At 35.6% G+C, this 15,980-nt stretch overlaps 3 protein-coding genes across 4 annotated transcripts; all 3 read left to right on the top strand.

Moving 5' to 3' along the window:
• Nucleotides 1-1,783: 1,783 nt before the first annotated feature.
• Nucleotides 1,784-7,504, top strand: LOC116128462 (regulator of G-protein signaling 1). 2 transcript variants are annotated; one of them, XM_031414191.1, is made up of 11 exons: nt 1,784-2,201; nt 2,739-2,859; nt 2,977-3,040; nt 3,163-3,247; nt 3,834-3,907; nt 4,813-5,004; nt 5,467-5,555; nt 5,687-5,922; nt 6,201-6,325; nt 6,653-6,791; nt 6,887-7,025. In XM_031414191.1, exons 1-11 carry the CDS (start codon nt 2,125-2,127, stop codon nt 6,891-6,893), a joined length of 1,209 nt encoding a protein of 402 aa, XP_031270051.1. In that variant the 5' UTR covers nt 1,784-2,124; the 3' UTR covers nt 6,894-7,025. The 2 variants fall into 2 exon arrangements, with proteins under 2 accessions (XP_031270051.1, XP_031270045.1); XM_031414185.1 differs by having other exon boundaries at nt 1,789-2,201; nt 6,653-6,774; nt 6,887-7,504.
• A 2,388-nt stretch (nt 7,505-9,892) lies between these two features.
• On the top strand, nt 9,893-12,413 carry LOC116128476 (very-long-chain 3-oxoacyl-CoA reductase-like protein At1g24470). The gene is made up of 3 exons (XM_031414197.1): nt 9,893-10,540; nt 11,932-12,001; nt 12,084-12,413. The coding sequence occupies exons 1-3, from the start codon at nt 9,930-9,932 to the stop codon at nt 12,330-12,332; spliced, it is 930 nt and encodes a 309-aa protein (XP_031270057.1). The 5' UTR covers nt 9,893-9,929; the 3' UTR covers nt 12,333-12,413.
• Nucleotides 12,414-13,648: 1,235 nt separating this feature from the next.
• Nucleotides 13,649-15,147, top strand: LOC116128859 (very-long-chain 3-oxoacyl-CoA reductase 1-like). The gene is made up of 3 exons (XM_031414634.1): nt 13,649-14,418; nt 14,498-14,567; nt 14,701-15,147. The coding sequence occupies exons 1-3, from the start codon at nt 13,805-13,807 to the stop codon at nt 14,962-14,964; spliced, it is 948 nt and encodes a 315-aa protein (XP_031270494.1). The 5' UTR covers nt 13,649-13,804; the 3' UTR covers nt 14,965-15,147.
• Nucleotides 15,148-15,980: the final 833 nt, after the last annotated feature.

The following is a 15,980-nucleotide window of genomic DNA, read 5'->3' as shown; positions in this document are numbered from 1 at the left end:
TGTTGGCCGTCGTGACCGACTGTTACGGCCAAAGATCTGGCCGTCAACGACCAGATCTTTGGCCTTAGATCTGGCCTTTTCCGGCCAGATCCACCATGGATCTGGCCGAAAAAGGCTAGATCGGCGCACTACTGGCCAGATTCAGCCGGTAGTGCGCCATCCTACCAGATTCCGGCCAGATTCAGCCGGTAGTGCGCCATCCTACCAGATTCCGGCCATTTTCCGGTGGTGGTGGCCGGAATCTGGTAAATGTGGATTATTGGGGTGTTTTTGTAATTTAAAAAAAAATATTTAGGGGTATTTAATTAAATTATCAAATTTAAGGGGTTTAAAAAAAGTTGAATAATATTGGGAGTAGTATTCCCAAAAATATGAGTTTTTTGGTATTTTACTGTTTAACTTTTTTGGGAATACTAAAAGTAGTATTCCCAAAACTGAAACAAACGCAGCCTCTGATTTTTGGGAATACTACTCCCAATATTATTCAACTTTTTTTAAACCCCTTAAATTTGATAATTTAATTAAATGCTCCTAAATATTTTTTTAAAAATTACAAAAACACCCCAGTAATTCACATTTACCAGCCACCACTGCCGGAATCTGTTAGGATGGCGCACTACCGGCTGAATCTGGCCGGTAGTGAGCCGATCTCGCCTTTTTCGGCCAGATCTAAGGCCAAAGATCTGGCTGTCTTTGGCCGTAACAGTCGGTAACGACGGCCAACAAACGGTCGTCGTTGACCATCAACGATGACCGTTTGTTGGCCATCATTGACAAGCAAATACGGCCAGATCTGGCCTTTGCTGGCCAGATCCACCGTGGATATGGTCGGAAAAGGCCATATCGGCGTACGACCGGCAAGATCTAGCCGGTCATGCGCTGATACGGTGACTCCGGCCACACTCCGGCGGTGGTGGCCGACTGTTCGTATTTGAGGGTTGGTTAGAGTGTTTTTGTTAACTTTTAATGTTTTATATAAGGGTGTTTTTGTAAATAAATAAACATAGAGGGTATTTTATTAATTTGTAATTCTTTCATCGTAATACCCGCTCAATTCAGCTTTTTTTAAACTTTTTTAAAAAATCTTTTTCCAAAAACGCAAAATTTTGAACCAAACGGAGTCAATCTTAATTTGCAATTCATGCATGGATTGATTTCCCTGAATTATCATTCAGAAGAACCCTTTCTTTTAATTAAGATATAATGTTATCTATGGTGACTTAATATTCATCATATATTTATAAGGTAGCATAATCAATCACCATATATTTGTAATAAATTTATAATAATTAACTCTAAAAATACTTAATATTAATTATCAACCTGATGATAGAAGAGTAAAATGGAGGTTTCATGAATTTTTGAGTTTAAGTTTTCGCAGACACTAACAGAGATGACCATTGACCACTCAGACTCTTACTCCACCGACATTTCCAAGATTCGGAGGACTAATTAAAAGGGTGCCAAGCTGACCAGACACTCCCGATGATCATAAAACAAATACATAATCATTTATGTATTGTATAAATCAAATCTTGAAAATTAGAGTCTTCAACTAATCTAGAAAATTGTCTCAAATAAATAATATTTCGTTGTTCCAGTATGACTAACGTGGATTTTACTCGATTAAAAATCAAAGAAGGCAGAGCTCAAAGACACAGCTTATTTTATCACAAAATGAAAAATATATCTTTTCTTTTCATATTGAGTCATGCTATCGTTTTCCTTTTCTTGGATAAAATGTTGGGGCAGATTTTAATGTCATTTTCTAAAATTAATATTTAATATTTTGTAAAATAGTACAGAAAAATGAGTCAGTTCTCGCTACGTGCAATTCACTTCAAGTGGTAGTCAATAATGGCTGTGATCTGTAAAATTTAGAAGCCAAGTATCGCAGCTTAATAAGAGTCTTAGCATGTTTTAGTCAACCATCACGTGAGAGAACAGACTCATCGGACTTTAAGAACAGGCCAATCTGCTTTTCTCTGTTTCTGTTTATGTTTCTGTTTCTGACAAGTAACTAACGACTAACACTTTAACTCAAGTCTTTAACCTTACATACCCCCGTAGATTTCTTTCATTAGTTATGTCATAATTACAAATTTAGCAAGCTAATGCAAGAACATGGGAACCTGTGCTGAACAAGGAGGCTGTCCCTCGGATTACTTGGCTATTGCTATAGCCATCCTCTTTTTCATTTTGTATGTTTTTAATCTGTTCTATCATTTTTTTTCTTTAAATCTCTTTTTTAGTATTTGGCTGTTGTTATTTACAAGTTTTAGTTATATATTAGTGGGTTTAAGACAAGTATCATTTTTCAATTGTGATTCCTCAGTTTAATTGGTCATATTCTTTGTAAGGAAATTAATATCTCTGATGGGTGTTTGTCCACTTGATTTTTTTTGAATTTCTGTTCCTGACCTTCTTTTTTGACTTTGTTGATTTGGGTTGTGTTTAGTTTGTGAAAGGGTAGATCGTGTTACTGTTGATGTAGAGATTACATTCGTTAAGCGGTGAATTGTAATTGATGGGTATCTGTTTGATGATATGTCTATCTCGATTTTAGACTTCCTCGAGTAAATTATGAATTCCCTCAACTTGTTTTTGAGCACTGAGACATGAAAAACAGATAATTTAGTCTATTTGGCGCTTATTGCTCAGACTGTAAATCAGTGCCAAGTGAACAAGTTAACAATTCAACTCCTGTCCCTTTTTATTGATTAGTTTCTTTCTTTCAGGCTTCTATCGAAATCTTTATTACCCTTTCTGGTACATAAGGTTCCTCGAATACAAGGCAGTGGCTTCTGGATTCCACTGATTCAAGTTTTTGCTAGTTTCAACCTTCTACTGTCACTTATGGTAGGCTTTGTTTTTCATGTTGATCTTATAAATTTATTCTATAACCTTATTCACCAAAACCTTTATATGGGATTTTTTGCATTAATTTTTACCAAATTGAAACTATGCTTTGTGCAGATGTCTGCCAGTTTCTTTAAATTTAGAAGGCGGCATTCGTGGCAGTTTTGCTATGTTTGGGCAGGTTCTTGAATCTTGACTACTTTTGTTTCATTTGTGCATTTCAAGTTGTTCAATCTGGTAGTGATATTTTACTGTGGATTTAATCATGTCTCCATATTAAGCTGAGGTATCTCTTGCTCTCAGTATGGTTTGAAGGTCCACTTGGATTTGGTTTGCTGCTGAGTTGTCGTATAGCACAGGCCTTCCAACTGTATTACATTTTTGTAAGGTAAATAACCATCTTTCCAAGTGAAGAAATTACATTGTTTAGTCGAGTTCAATGTACCATGCTATCCTGTGGTGCTAACACCTAACCTCAATTAATCTGACCATTTGGCTGGTAGATAGCCCCTCATAATATGCATCTCCTGACTTCTTAGATGCAGACATGCATGTGTGCTAACACAGATAACTTAAGAACAGTCTCCTATGCCAGGTAAAACTGAGTGAGAGCTTTTAAGGGAGAGTTTGTCTTTGACAAGATGCAGTAAACTGTTGGTTAAACCATTGCATAAAATGCTTGTCGTGGGTTCAGGCAAAGTTAGAAATTTTTTTATACAACAAAAGGTAGCCTTAAGACTTACCAGGGGTTCAGGACTCTTCTCAATAATCCAAATTTGCTGCAGGGTACACTAGATGTTTTATTCAAGACACATAGTCATAGACCTAGGACTTGATGACTATTTGACATGCAAATTTTCCAAAGACCTTGCATGTCCTTAAGTGTACTTAACTATTGTAGAGGTTTTACTATTTGCTGTCTCTATACAAGTTTTCTCCCAATCTTGCTCAATTATTTGCTGTTGATGTTTCAGGAAGCGTTTACCACCAGTCAGATCTTATATTTTTCTTCCACTAATTCTCGTTCCATGGATTACTGGGGCTGCGTGTAAGACTCTTTAAATAGATACAATTATTTTTCTGGAATTCTATTTGTGCGCTTATAGAATTACAGCAATGACATTAATCTAGTTTGGGAACAGTAATTCTGTAGAGTTCATAATATTTTTCTGCCCATGCCTCTTTTTGCTGGTTTGTATTTTGCATACGTGTGCAACTCATCATTTACAGATATTAAGTCCACTCTTTTTCTTCTATATATTTGCTTGCTTTGTTCTTGTTATCTGTTCTTCTTTCTTCCAGTCATATCTTCACTAAAATCTGACTTTGCCTGTGCCATAGCTCTTATTGCCTTTTCTTTTTCAGTTTATAGTTGACTTAGGTTATCTGTGAAGCCCCTCAGTTTACCGTCATTGCATACTGCTTATTTGTTTGTAATCATGTTACAAAATGAAGGATCATGAAAATGAAAAAGTGTTGCTTCGTTTATATTTGTTATCCTGTTCCTTAGTTGAGTTCACGTCTTCTTTTTCTCTCTTTCCTTTCATTCCCAACTGTTGAGAATGCCATCCTACTGTTGGTGGATTTACTAGAATGTCCACTTAATCCTCCCTCTAACTACAAGGACCTTTTTTTTCTTGTCTTTTGTCTTCTGTCTTCTTGACCATCCATCAATTCTATATATATTTTTTCTGGTTCAACTTCAATAATAATTTGACTCACGTAGTTGTGACCAAATTATAAAGCATCATAAGAGTTGTACATTCTATTTTGAAATTTTCCCTTCCAGTTTGAGTGAGTAATCTTTACTGCCAAATAATGGTTACGTATATGTCATACTCAGCAGCCTAATCAGGTCTTGGTAATCATTGCTATTAATTAATTTTTCACACTTTCTGCTTTATCTCCACAGTGATCACTTGTTTCTAACAGGAAGGGCTATTTGTGCTGTAGTTATCCATTTGAGGAAGCCTCTCAATGATAGATGTCAATTTGGAGTTCATTGGGTCATTCCAGTGGTGTTCCTCCATGCATTGTATGTTGCCACTTTGGTTGTATTTTTGGGGGCAATTCGGCATATAGAGTTCAGGTTTGATGAACTCAAGGACCTTTGGCGGGGAATAGTAGTCTCAGCCACATCCCTTGGTACTCTTTCTTCTATGTTCTACAAGGCTGCATAGTTTATCTTTTACTTTGTAAAATTTTGGATTTGATATACTGTCACTGTTGAACTACGTATACATACTTTCCTCAAATCATCCAGCAAGAACTTCAATCAAGTTCAATCTGTGGTTTGGGAAAGAAAGAATGTGATGCAGAGTCACTAATGTAATCAGGCTTGATTACAGTGTTGATATGTTTGACATTTATTCGCTGGTTATCAGACACATTTCCTGAAACGTTTTCTTTCTATCTTTCTCATAAAAACTTACATGTAAATTATGATTGTCATTGGCAGCATAGATAACTATTTTTAGCTCGATGTCAATATTACCCGTAAGTTAGTTGACAATATAGAGTGTGAACAACTTGATTTTGAAAGTGAAACAGGGTATCTCTCCTTCCTATTGGCATGCATCATTTAAGGTGTGCTTTTTATGCTTCCAGGTTTGTGGGTCCTTGCTTATATTTTAAATGAAATTCATGATGATGTTGCATGGCTTCAAGTTTGCTCCAGGTTTCTGCTTTTAGTTACGGTATGTTTTATAATTAGAGTGTTCTTTTTTCCTAATTTTATGCAACTGCTATGATCACTTGATTATTGATACTTGAGTATTGAAGTCTTCAGCATAACCATATTTGCTAACAATTTTGAGGTTTTTTACAGGCAAGTATTCTTATACTGGTTTTCTTCTCTATATCAAGTTCAGAGCCTCTGCTCTCTCAAATCAGCCTGAGAAGAGAACCTAGAGAATTTGAAACGATGGGTGAGGCTCTGGGCATACCTGACAGTGGAGTACTATCTCAAAGAGAACCAGCTCCAGTCATAGATCCTAATAAACCTCTGGACCAGCTTCTTCTGAACAAAAAATTCAGGCAGTCTTTTATGGCATTTGCCGACAGGTATTCTGTTCCTCCCTAAAGTCCACTGATTTATCATCTATTTAAAATTCTTTTTATTGGAAAAAAGATAATAAATGTAGCAAATATCTGATATTCCAACTGAGGGGCCTGATGATTTCTTTTAAGCTTCATAGTCAATATATTAATTCAAGATGATTGGTGCCTCAGAATTTAAAATTTTTGGGCAAAAAAAGTTCCAGAGGCTCCACTTTTCTTTAGAAGCATTTGGAGATAATGAGAAGTACAGAATTGATATCATTGCTTTCTCTTAATTGTAGTTGTTTGGCTGGAGAGAGTGTTCATTTCTATGATGAAGTGCATGAGCTTGGAAAAATTCCTGCAGATGACCATGTAAGGAGGATTTACATGGCCCGGCATATTATTGGGAAGTACATAGTTGCAGGTTTGTGATTTCCATGATGTGGCAATTTGTACTAAAATTTTATCTATCACATTCCTCTGCATTACTTCAGCCTTAGATCTCATATAAAGTACTAGTTGATATAATCAACAATGGTTTTTTAGTTAAATGACAAATTTGAGTGCTAATTGTTTTCTCTTGGAGTGTTAAACTTCATGTTCATTGGTTTTTATTCTCTAACCTGAAGTTTTTCCGACACCACAAGGGTCAATTCTATGTTTGGTTTATGTGGAGCAGCAATTCATATGTATCTTGTTTTTCTTCCGGGCGTATAAAATCTTGTATCTTGCTCACTTCTGCATGGTACAGGTGCTTCCATGGAGGTGAATATATCTCATCGAATCCGACAAGAAATTTTGACTACTGCCAATCTGGCACATCCTGATCTGTTTAATAATGCAGTAAATGAGTTGATCCAGTTGATGAAAACGGTGAGTCATTTACTAAGGTAGACTCGATTCTGCATTCGCTTTAGATCAGTATTAATTGTATCCTAATATAGCATATATGTCTCAAGTTTTCTTTTTCTTTTTGACTGCGAAGAACTTAGGAAGAGACTACTGGTCATCCATGTTCTTCATCAAATTAAAAGAAGAAGCCAACATGAGATCAGCCAGCCATGAGCTGGAACAAATGACAGGCTGGAATTTCTCTCCTAGGTTGAGTTCTGTAAATTGTCACGATGATCCCTTTCAGCAGGAACAATTTCCCAAGACCTCCGGTCATAATAGTCACGATTCAGACCCGTCAAGTGCCAAGAATTGTTAATTACGGTGGCTGGGAATCCTTATCTCACATAGGTATAACTTATTGAGTACATGATCAGGGCGCTTTACACCAAGTCTTAAATGGATTTGGGAAGCAAAATATGAAAGAAAGGATGAAAACTGAAAGATAAAACAAAAGAAAGGAGGCTGAACTAAAAATCAAGTGTGATAATTTGGAGCCTGCAATACATTTATACAGAGACAACTATCAAAGGTCTCCCCAATTTGTAAATGTGTTCTCTGAATTAGCTGAGCAATACTGATGGAGGAGGCTCGTTTTGTTTACATGTTATGTATCTTGTACAAGATTCTGCCAAACTTTTTCTGAGACCTTTATACCTTAATATGATCTTGAAAGTGAATTAGAGGACTAAAAATGTTCTTGTTGGAGCCAGTGGAATATGGTGTCTTGAATCAAAATTATTTAAACCATTACTACACTAACTGTTAGCAGGTAAGTTAAACAAAATATATAATTATGAGAATGATGATAACAATAACTCAGCAAATGAGAAATCTAAAGAGTGAAGAGCTATTCTTCATATTAAATTGGAGCAATAAGTTGACAATAACTGTTGCAGGACGTGTTTCCTTTTCTTCCAATCTTTTTTTATTTTTTTTGGGGTCAGCTTTTCTTCCAATCAATACATGCATTTACAAAGTTTTCTTAGAAAGAGATGTGTCAAGTGATGCGACAAAATATTATTGGTAGAGTGAATTTTCAAAGTCACATCATTAACTTATAAAGTAAGCCACGTCACTTTGTATATACAATTTTTAATTTTAATAATACTTTGGGTACTAACCAATTTTACTAATCAGTGTACTAATTTAAAGTATAGTATGTGTATCATATGCGTAGTATGGATATCATATATAATTTTAACAAAAGTTAGTACACTGGTTAATAAAATCCGTTAGTACGCATAGCATTACCCTTTTTATTTTTTAAAATGAACCGAGGTGTTTGAGTCCGTTTATACGTATCTTAACTAATTTTTCAAGATCTTAAAACTATCGATTGAGTAAAAGCTCAAATATCCACATTTATTAGTAAGTAGTAACTGAGGAGGCTCTAGACCTCTTGAGTAATATATCCAAAGGTTTCTATTGAATCACTCGACCACCCAGGGATTGATTTTGTATAAACATCTTTGTATAAAGACTTTGTAAATATAGTGTTATTGTTGCGATTTTGATCAATCAAAAGATTTAACATAACATATAAACATAAATATGCGTTTGTATAATATATAGTACAGCGATGTAGCATTTAAAACCAATAATCAAATTATAGATAGTAACCAGAATCTATAAATATTGAAGATATCTCCAAATTAAGAAGGGTAGTTTACTATGTCAAGATTATTGGTCTCAAAAGATGTGCATTGCTATTTTCATGAATGGTTCGGTAGGTTTTACGAAAATACAGAGACAAAAATAAAGGTATAACAGAGATAAACCAGAAAGGGATGTAGCTAGGTTGGCCAAGTAAATGCAGAAGAGGTGGTTAGGTGAGTAAGTTTACTATTAACTGAGTTAGGTTGAGAGTAATACCACGTACAATGAAATGGTTCTTGTCTTTACACATCTGGGAATGGCGTGAGAGAGCGAGCTTGGTTTACTCTTTTGTTGTTGCTGTTTCTGCAGACTTCTATCATCATCCATGTCATCGTGTTCTTGTGAAATTCAGCATTTGCTTTCCTCCTTGTTTACTGCTACTTCTTACCTTTCACGGAAACTACATTTACTTTATCTTTATTTTATTAATTTATTGTTAATGTCACATGTATTATCAGTCGATCGATGCAGTACTGTTTCACGTGTAATAAATAAATTGATATATCTAGCCACCGAGCCGATTACTCTTTATTATGAAAGGTAAAGGCAGCGTTTGGTTTATTATTTTGGGTAGGATTTTGGGGATAGTATTGGATAATTGAATAGGGGAGTATTACGAGATAAAATTTAAAAATTTATGAAAAAGCCCCCAAGGTTTGCTAATTTATAAACACCCCAATATATTAAAATATTATAAAATGACAAAAACACCCCTAACACCCAAAGTGCCAAATTCCGGTCACCACCGACGGAATCTAGCCGAAAAATTGGATAACCACAAAATCCGATCGGATCTGACGGGTATTCGATCGATATGGCCTTTTCCGGCCATATCCACCACGGATCCACCACGGATTTGGCTGGATGTGGCCTTCGATGGCCGAAAAAGGCCAACTTTGGCCGGTAGCGACGACCAAAGATATGGCCGTCGTTGTCTGTCAACGATGGTCATTTTTTTTGCCGTCGCTGACGGTCAGATCTGGAATTTTCCGGGCAGATACGTGGCGGATCTGGCTGGGAAAGGCCAGATCTGGCCATTTCCGGTGGTTGTGTGACTGTTGTGATAGATTCCGGCTACCACCGGTGGTGGTTGCCGGAATCTGGCAAGTATTGTGGGTGGGGGTGTTTCTGTTAGTTTTTAAATTTTTTTCTGGGGGGTATTTTGAGATTAATAAACTTATGGGGTCTAAAAGTAATTAAAAAAATAGACTAATATTTTGGGAATACCGTGCCAAACAACATTTGAAGAATAGGATTGAGAATATGGATAAAAATAATAAGCCAAACGCACCCAAAATATTATTTACTGTTATCATCTAAATTGCTGAAGCAATTATTTTACTGTTTTTAGGTTTTTTTTGATCTTAATGTCACTTAATTAATTAATGCATAAAGTTTGTGGATATAGTATGGCATAGGCTAACTAAAATAACTACTGGAGAAGCAAACCACTTTTGTTCATCCATCAAATTGCAACCATGCTGCCACCACGGATGGTCCTTCTTCCTTCAACCGTCGGTTTCATCTTCCTCCTCAACCTCTTCATCTCTCTTCTCAAATGGATCTTCACTACTTTTCTGAGACCACCAAAAAACCTCACCCACTACGGCTCATGGGCTCTCATAACCGGAGCCACTGACGGCATAGGGAAAGCCTTAGCCAAAAAATGTGCACAGCAAGGCCTCAACTTAATCCTCGTCAGTAGAAGCCACAACAAGCTCAAAGCAGTGGAAACTGAGCTCCGAGCTGAATATCCCGACACCAAGATCACCACCGTGGAGTTTGACTTCACTGGTAATATCTCAAACGGTGTTAGATCCATAGAGAAAGCCATTGATGGAGTGGAAGTAGGAATTCTTATAAACAACGTGGGGATTACATACCCATCAGCCATGTTCTTTCACGAGGTTGAAGAGAAAGTATGGATGGACATCGTTAGGGTTAATCTGGAAGGAACAACTAGGGTTACGAAAGCTGTTTTATCAGGGATGATAAAGAGGAAAAGAGGTGCCATTGTGAACATCGGTTCAGGTGCGGCCATTGTTGTACCTTCACATCCTCTCTTCACAATCTATGCCGCTACAAAAGCGTACGTAAATTTTCCTTTCTTCTACTAATATTATTATAAATCTTAGAGTTGTAGACAAAAGTTGGCTAAGTTCTCTCTCTTAATTTTTTTAGATTAAAGTAAATCAAGAATTATAATTTTAGTTTATCCTTAAAAAAATGAAATTAAATAAAAGTTTTAATTTTTCCTTCATCGATCCTTAAGTTAGTAAGGGTTCATGGATCAAAATTAGTAGATGTTAACTACCTCTTAGTAGTTGAGTGGTTCGATGAAGACTCTTTGATGTATTATTCAATGATTCTAAGTTCGAGTTTTTTATCGATTGTTAATAGGGATAGCCACTAGAACTCTTACCTGATCGATAGTTTCAAGGTTCTAGAGGATTAATTGAGGCATACGTAAGCTGACCCAAAAACTATGATCATAAAAAAGAATTCAAACTTTAAACATTTTGATTATAATATTATACTGATAGCTATGTATACTATAGATAATTGAGTGAGGAGAGAAGTAGATTACATAGTCTGAGTTTGTCAGGTTCGAAGTATACCTATATTCAGGGGCGGATCCAGCCTAGTTTTCGCCCACCCTCAATTTTTTTTTTTTTTAAATACTAATATGTATAATTTCTAGATTTGGGTCCTCTATAATAAAAATATTAATATATAATTAGTTTTTATTTTAGCCCGTTATAATAGAAATTTCTGGATCCATCTATTCAACCTTCTTATAGTTTGAACTTTTAACTCTGAAGCCAAACAAATCAGTACAGTATTGGTCTTGGAATTAACTATCTCGACAGCTGTCTGCCTTTTAGTTTCAGAGAAAAAGACGCCTGCAAAAAAGACCGACCCACAGCCATTTATTTTCTATTCAATATGTATGCATCCATCCAATTTCTTTAATACTATTCCTTAATTGATGAAAATAACTCTTTCAGAAAAACAAAAAAGAATAAGAAGAAATATATCTTCTATTAATAATAGGAGCCTTAAATATTGTAAATATATATTTACAAAATTTAATGCACTGGAAAGTGAAAGCCATGTCATGCAAGGCTTGTCAAATTTTTAAGCACCTCTCTTTTTATTTCATTTTTAAAAATAAAATTCTCACCAACAGAACGATCGTTTTCAATTCATCAGCAAAACGTGTATCACCATTTTCACATAAATGAGAAAGAGAAGGAAGAAACAAGAGAAGAGGGACAAATTAAATACAGTAGATGGGCCAATGTGGATGTGAGGTTAAGACAAAGGTGATCTGTGCGGGCAAAGTGAACAGATTAAGCTACATCTTTTATGACATTATTTACAGTTTGGAAACAAATTAATATATATATATTGTTTTCCCTTTGAAATCCCTTGTTTCCCGCTTTGTTATCAGTTCCTTCTTAATTTGTTAATGTACAGTTACGTTGATCAACTATCAAGATCTATGCATGTGGAATACAAAAAATTTGGAATCGATGTGCAGTGTCAGGTATGACATTCTTAATTGCACTTCCAAAATTATTGTACATCATCTCCAAATCTATAATGATATATACTGTATATATTTGCAGGTACCTTTGTATGTTGCAACAAAAATGGTATCGAAAGTGGCATCGATAGAGAAAAGATCAATGTTTATACCATCGCCAGATGATTATGCTGAAGCTTCAATTAGTTGGATTGGATATGAAGCAAGGTGCACCCCTTACTGGCCTCACTCTCTTCAATGGAGCTTCGCTTCCTTGCTCCCTCACTCCATCCTTGATGCTTGGCGTCTTTCCATTGGCATCCGCAGGAGATCACACTCTACTTTCACATGACCTCAATTACTCTTTACTTGTTTCTGCAAATAATAATGAATTTAATTATTGATTTATTCCCTTTTTAATTGTTAAAATTAAGATAACTTCTTTTAGTAGTAGCATCATTAAGATTTGTCACATTGATATAATCGGATAGCTTTAACATTTTTTTTTTTTTTTTTTAATATTTGTTGAAATGACAAAGACCTTAGACCTCCCATTGGTATGGACAATTAAGAGAGTTGTGAATATAATAGGAGGAAAGATAATACAGGCGTGTGGTTGTTAAATTTTAAATGAGATTCTTTTAACAATTGTGGTGTAAAAGACATCAGGCTTATTTATAATGTGTTAAATAATTGGTTTAAGCTCCATTTCCAATTTCTAAATATGAATAGTAAAGAGCGAAAGTTGGTGACAGATGGAAAAATGAACATGTCTGCGTGAGCGTGATTATATGGAGCCAACGTAGAAAATGTGGAAAGCTAGATATTTGAAGTCAAACATCACTATAGAGTTTGGTTCGAAGAAAAATATTAACCCAGATTAATTAATATACAGATGGTATTATTTTTATGTTAATTACTACCTTGGTACTGATATCAATATTAGATTCAGATCTCCCAATACACGGTTATAGATATTATAAAATAATATATTAGTGTTGACGCTTGATTTTGACATCAACTATTCGTACGTGTAAAATGTTAAAATGACTTAGAAGTCACACGTGATATGAGGGGATTAAATCAAATAAAGGTGAAGAACAATATTTAAAGTGGTTCGGATACTCTAAAGCGAATCTTACGTCCATTGCTATTGTATTAATAAGAGAGAGTGATCAGGTCGCTCTCAACGAGCTGAGTTACAGTTTAGAGAGAGAGAGAGAGAGCTATTTCAACGTAAAATCAGCTAATCCCTTCAAACGAGAGGGAAGTCTTCTATTTATAGTGGGAAAGTTTAAAGTAATGTTATAAAAACTGCAAGTTGGTAGGTGCCGTGCAAATCATTTCTGTACGTCCCATTGATCACCTGCCCGGGAGATTTCTTCGATTAAAATAGGGCTTTGACACGTTTGCAATCTCCAGCCGCTTGCTGGCTTGGCACTCACCTGTTGCAGTGATAGGAGCCATGTCACTTGCGCTAGGCACGACGTGGCAACACCTGAACAGTGCAGAACCCTTCTGAACTCTAACTATCTTTTGCTGATGAGGCTCCATATCAGCCCTACCTTTTTCGTCATAACAATTAGGGATTTATTTATTGATTCAGATATTTGGCTTTAGAAGAGAGCATTTTAAGACTTGTTCGTATCTCCTACAGTTGAAAATGGACACTGACATCTTCTTACAAGCAATCATCGCACATGCATAATTTGACTGAATCAAGTGTTTGTGAGTTTGTTGATACTTCTATAAAAAGCAAATTATGTATTATACATAGTTGAAGAATTTGAGCTTGAGCAGTCTGGCTTATCAGAGTTTTACAAAATGGCAATAGGGTTTATTCTTAGAGTAGTTTATTTTCTAGGCTTTTTGTCTCTTTGTAAACTCATTTGGAGTTTAATACGGGGGATATGGGTCTTATTCTTGAGACCGGCGAAAAACCTCAAGAAATATGGATCATGGGCTATCGTCACTGGCTGCACCGAGGGTTTGGGCAAAGCTATAGCCTTTGAATTAGCATCAAAGGGTCTTAACATTCTGTTGGTTGGCCGCAATCCTGAAAAACTCAAAGCTATCTCGATTGAGATACGCCAAAGGTATAAGTTGATTGAAACCAGAGATGTGGTTATCGACTTCCTGAAACATAGTGGCCAGGAGATTGGTAAGTTGATAGAGGAAGGTATTGAAGGGCTAGACATTGGTATTTTGATAAATGTTGCTGGGTTGAATTACCCCACTGCAAGGTACTTTCATGAAGTTGATGAAGAGTTGATGCAGAGTCTTATAAAGGTAAATATAGATTCAGTAACCTGGATGACCAAGTCGGTTCTTCCTATTATGATTAGAAAAAGGAAAGGAGCAATCGTCAATATAGGCTCTGGCTCCTCCGCTGTTGTTCCTTCATCTCCCTTATTTACTCTCTATGCTTCTACCAAATGGTAAGTTTCACTACTCTTGTATTCTACTTAATTAAGGCTAAGACATTTGTTAATAACCAGAACTCTTTTTATTTAAAAGCTATATTGATCAACTATCAAGATCTCTACATGTTGAATACAAAAAGTACGGAATTGATGTGCAGGTTCAGGTATTTATGCCATCCTTTTGCTGTTAAAAATGTAAACAAAGAGTAAGAAATGCCCCGTACTTCTTTTACATGCCCGAGTTCGAAACTACTGAAGCCAGTTAGCCTTAATCTTTTGAGGTGATTAATATTGCAGGTACCAGCATATTGTGTAACAAAAATGACGTTGAGAATAGGAGCGACAAAGGAGCGTCCATCTTTGTTTAAACCAATGCCAGAAGATTTTGCACGAGCTTCGGTTCGCATGATTGGCTATGAACCAAGGTGCTGCCCTTACTGGACTCATGCACTTCAATGGTGTTTCACTAAATTTATGCCAGACACCGTCCTTGACGCTTTTCGTCTTGCTGAAGGCATCCGCAGGAGATCACTTGGAAACACTGCATCACACAAAAATTAATTAATACTATTTTATTTCTCCTTGTGTTGGCTGCTGAATAAATCCTCATAATAAATGTTAATCAAGTTTGGTGTGGGACGTGTATAAGATCCCGTATTTGCTAATTCGTTATATGAACTTTTTGTAGGTTTTCTCAAAGATAATAAGATATAATTACTCTTTACAAGATTAATTAATTACAAGTTTGGGGATTCCTTCTTTTTTTTTTTTTTGTAATATAATTAAGGCATTAATAATAACCAATAATCAAAATCCACATAGAAGTATAGTTATATTTAGCCATATCAGTTGCAATAAAAATAAAAATTTAGATATTTATAATTTGAATGAATGTAGCATTATTTAAAGAAATAGAATGTTGATAAAATAAAAGAAGAAAAAAATTGGAAAATTATGTTATAGAATAGCATAAGAAAGAGCAGCTTTAATTACTGGGCTTTAGTGGCGTTTTGGATCTTGTCTTTAGCCCTGGTCTTTTTGTTTGTGAGATTAAGGGTAACTAGTGTATATATTTTGTATTGTGTTAAATTTTGTCAGTATGATTGATTTTAGCATCAACTAAACACATATGAGAAATACTTGACTCAAAAGACATGTGTATAGGGGTATTGAACTGAATAAAAATGAAAAACAATGTTTAAAGTAGTTCGGATGCTTAAACAAGCGAATCCTACGCCCATTGGTATTGCATTAATATATGAGATCAGGTTGAGTTCAACGAGCTGATTTACAAGTGATTAAGAGAGAGAGAGTATATGTGCTATTCTAGAGAGAAATTAGCTAATTCTATAAACAGGAGAATAACCCTCTATTTATAGTGGGATGAGTTAAGGTAATGATTACTAAATCTATGAGTGGATCAGATTACCATGCAAATCCTTCTTTGCATCCGTTGTTTACCTGCTCGAGTGATTTACTCGACGTGTACAGGGATTGGACACGTGGATTGTCTCCAGTCTTTCACCAGTCTGGCACACACCCACTACACTGGCAAGAGCATGTCACTTGTATCAATG

Source organism: Pistacia vera, unplaced genomic scaffold (assembly GCF_008641045.1).
Source record: "Pistacia vera cultivar Batoury unplaced genomic scaffold, PisVer_v2 Contig1055, whole genome shotgun sequence".
NCBI lineage: Eukaryota > Viridiplantae > Streptophyta > Magnoliopsida > Sapindales > Anacardiaceae > Pistacia > Pistacia vera.
This window is presented reverse-complemented; position numbering and strand designations above follow the sequence as displayed.

What these genes read in the sequence shown, in the direction of transcription:
- LOC116128462 (XM_031414185.1), top strand. Translation starts at nt 2,125, where the DNA reads ATGGGAACCTGTGCTGAACAAGGAGGCTGTCCCTCGGATTACTTGGCT. An exon ending in TGGGAAGTACATAGTTGCAG is followed by an intron (nt 6,326 to 6,652) that starts GTTTGTGATTTC and finishes TGCATGGTACAG; the next exon opens with GTGCTTCCATGGAGGTGAAT. An exon ending in TGATCCAGTTGATGAAAACG is followed by an intron (nt 6,775 to 6,886) that starts GTGAGTCATTTA and finishes TTGACTGCGAAG; the next exon opens with AACTTAGGAAGAGACTACTG.
- LOC116128476 (XM_031414197.1), top strand. Translation starts at nt 9,930, where the DNA reads ATGCTGCCACCACGGATGGTCCTTCTTCCTTCAACCGTCGGTTTCATC. An exon ending in ATCTATGCCGCTACAAAAGC is followed by an intron (nt 10,541 to 11,931) that starts GTACGTAAATTT and finishes GTTAATGTACAG; the next exon opens with TTACGTTGATCAACTATCAA. An exon ending in GAATCGATGTGCAGTGTCAG is followed by an intron (nt 12,002 to 12,083) that starts GTATGACATTCT and finishes ATATATTTGCAG; the next exon opens with GTACCTTTGTATGTTGCAAC.
- LOC116128859 (XM_031414634.1), top strand. Translation starts at nt 13,805, where the DNA reads ATGGCAATAGGGTTTATTCTTAGAGTAGTTTATTTTCTAGGCTTTTTG. An exon ending in CTCTATGCTTCTACCAAATG is followed by an intron (nt 14,419 to 14,497) that starts GTAAGTTTCACT and finishes TTTATTTAAAAG; the next exon opens with CTATATTGATCAACTATCAA. An exon ending in GAATTGATGTGCAGGTTCAG is followed by an intron (nt 14,568 to 14,700) that starts GTATTTATGCCA and finishes TTAATATTGCAG; the next exon opens with GTACCAGCATATTGTGTAAC.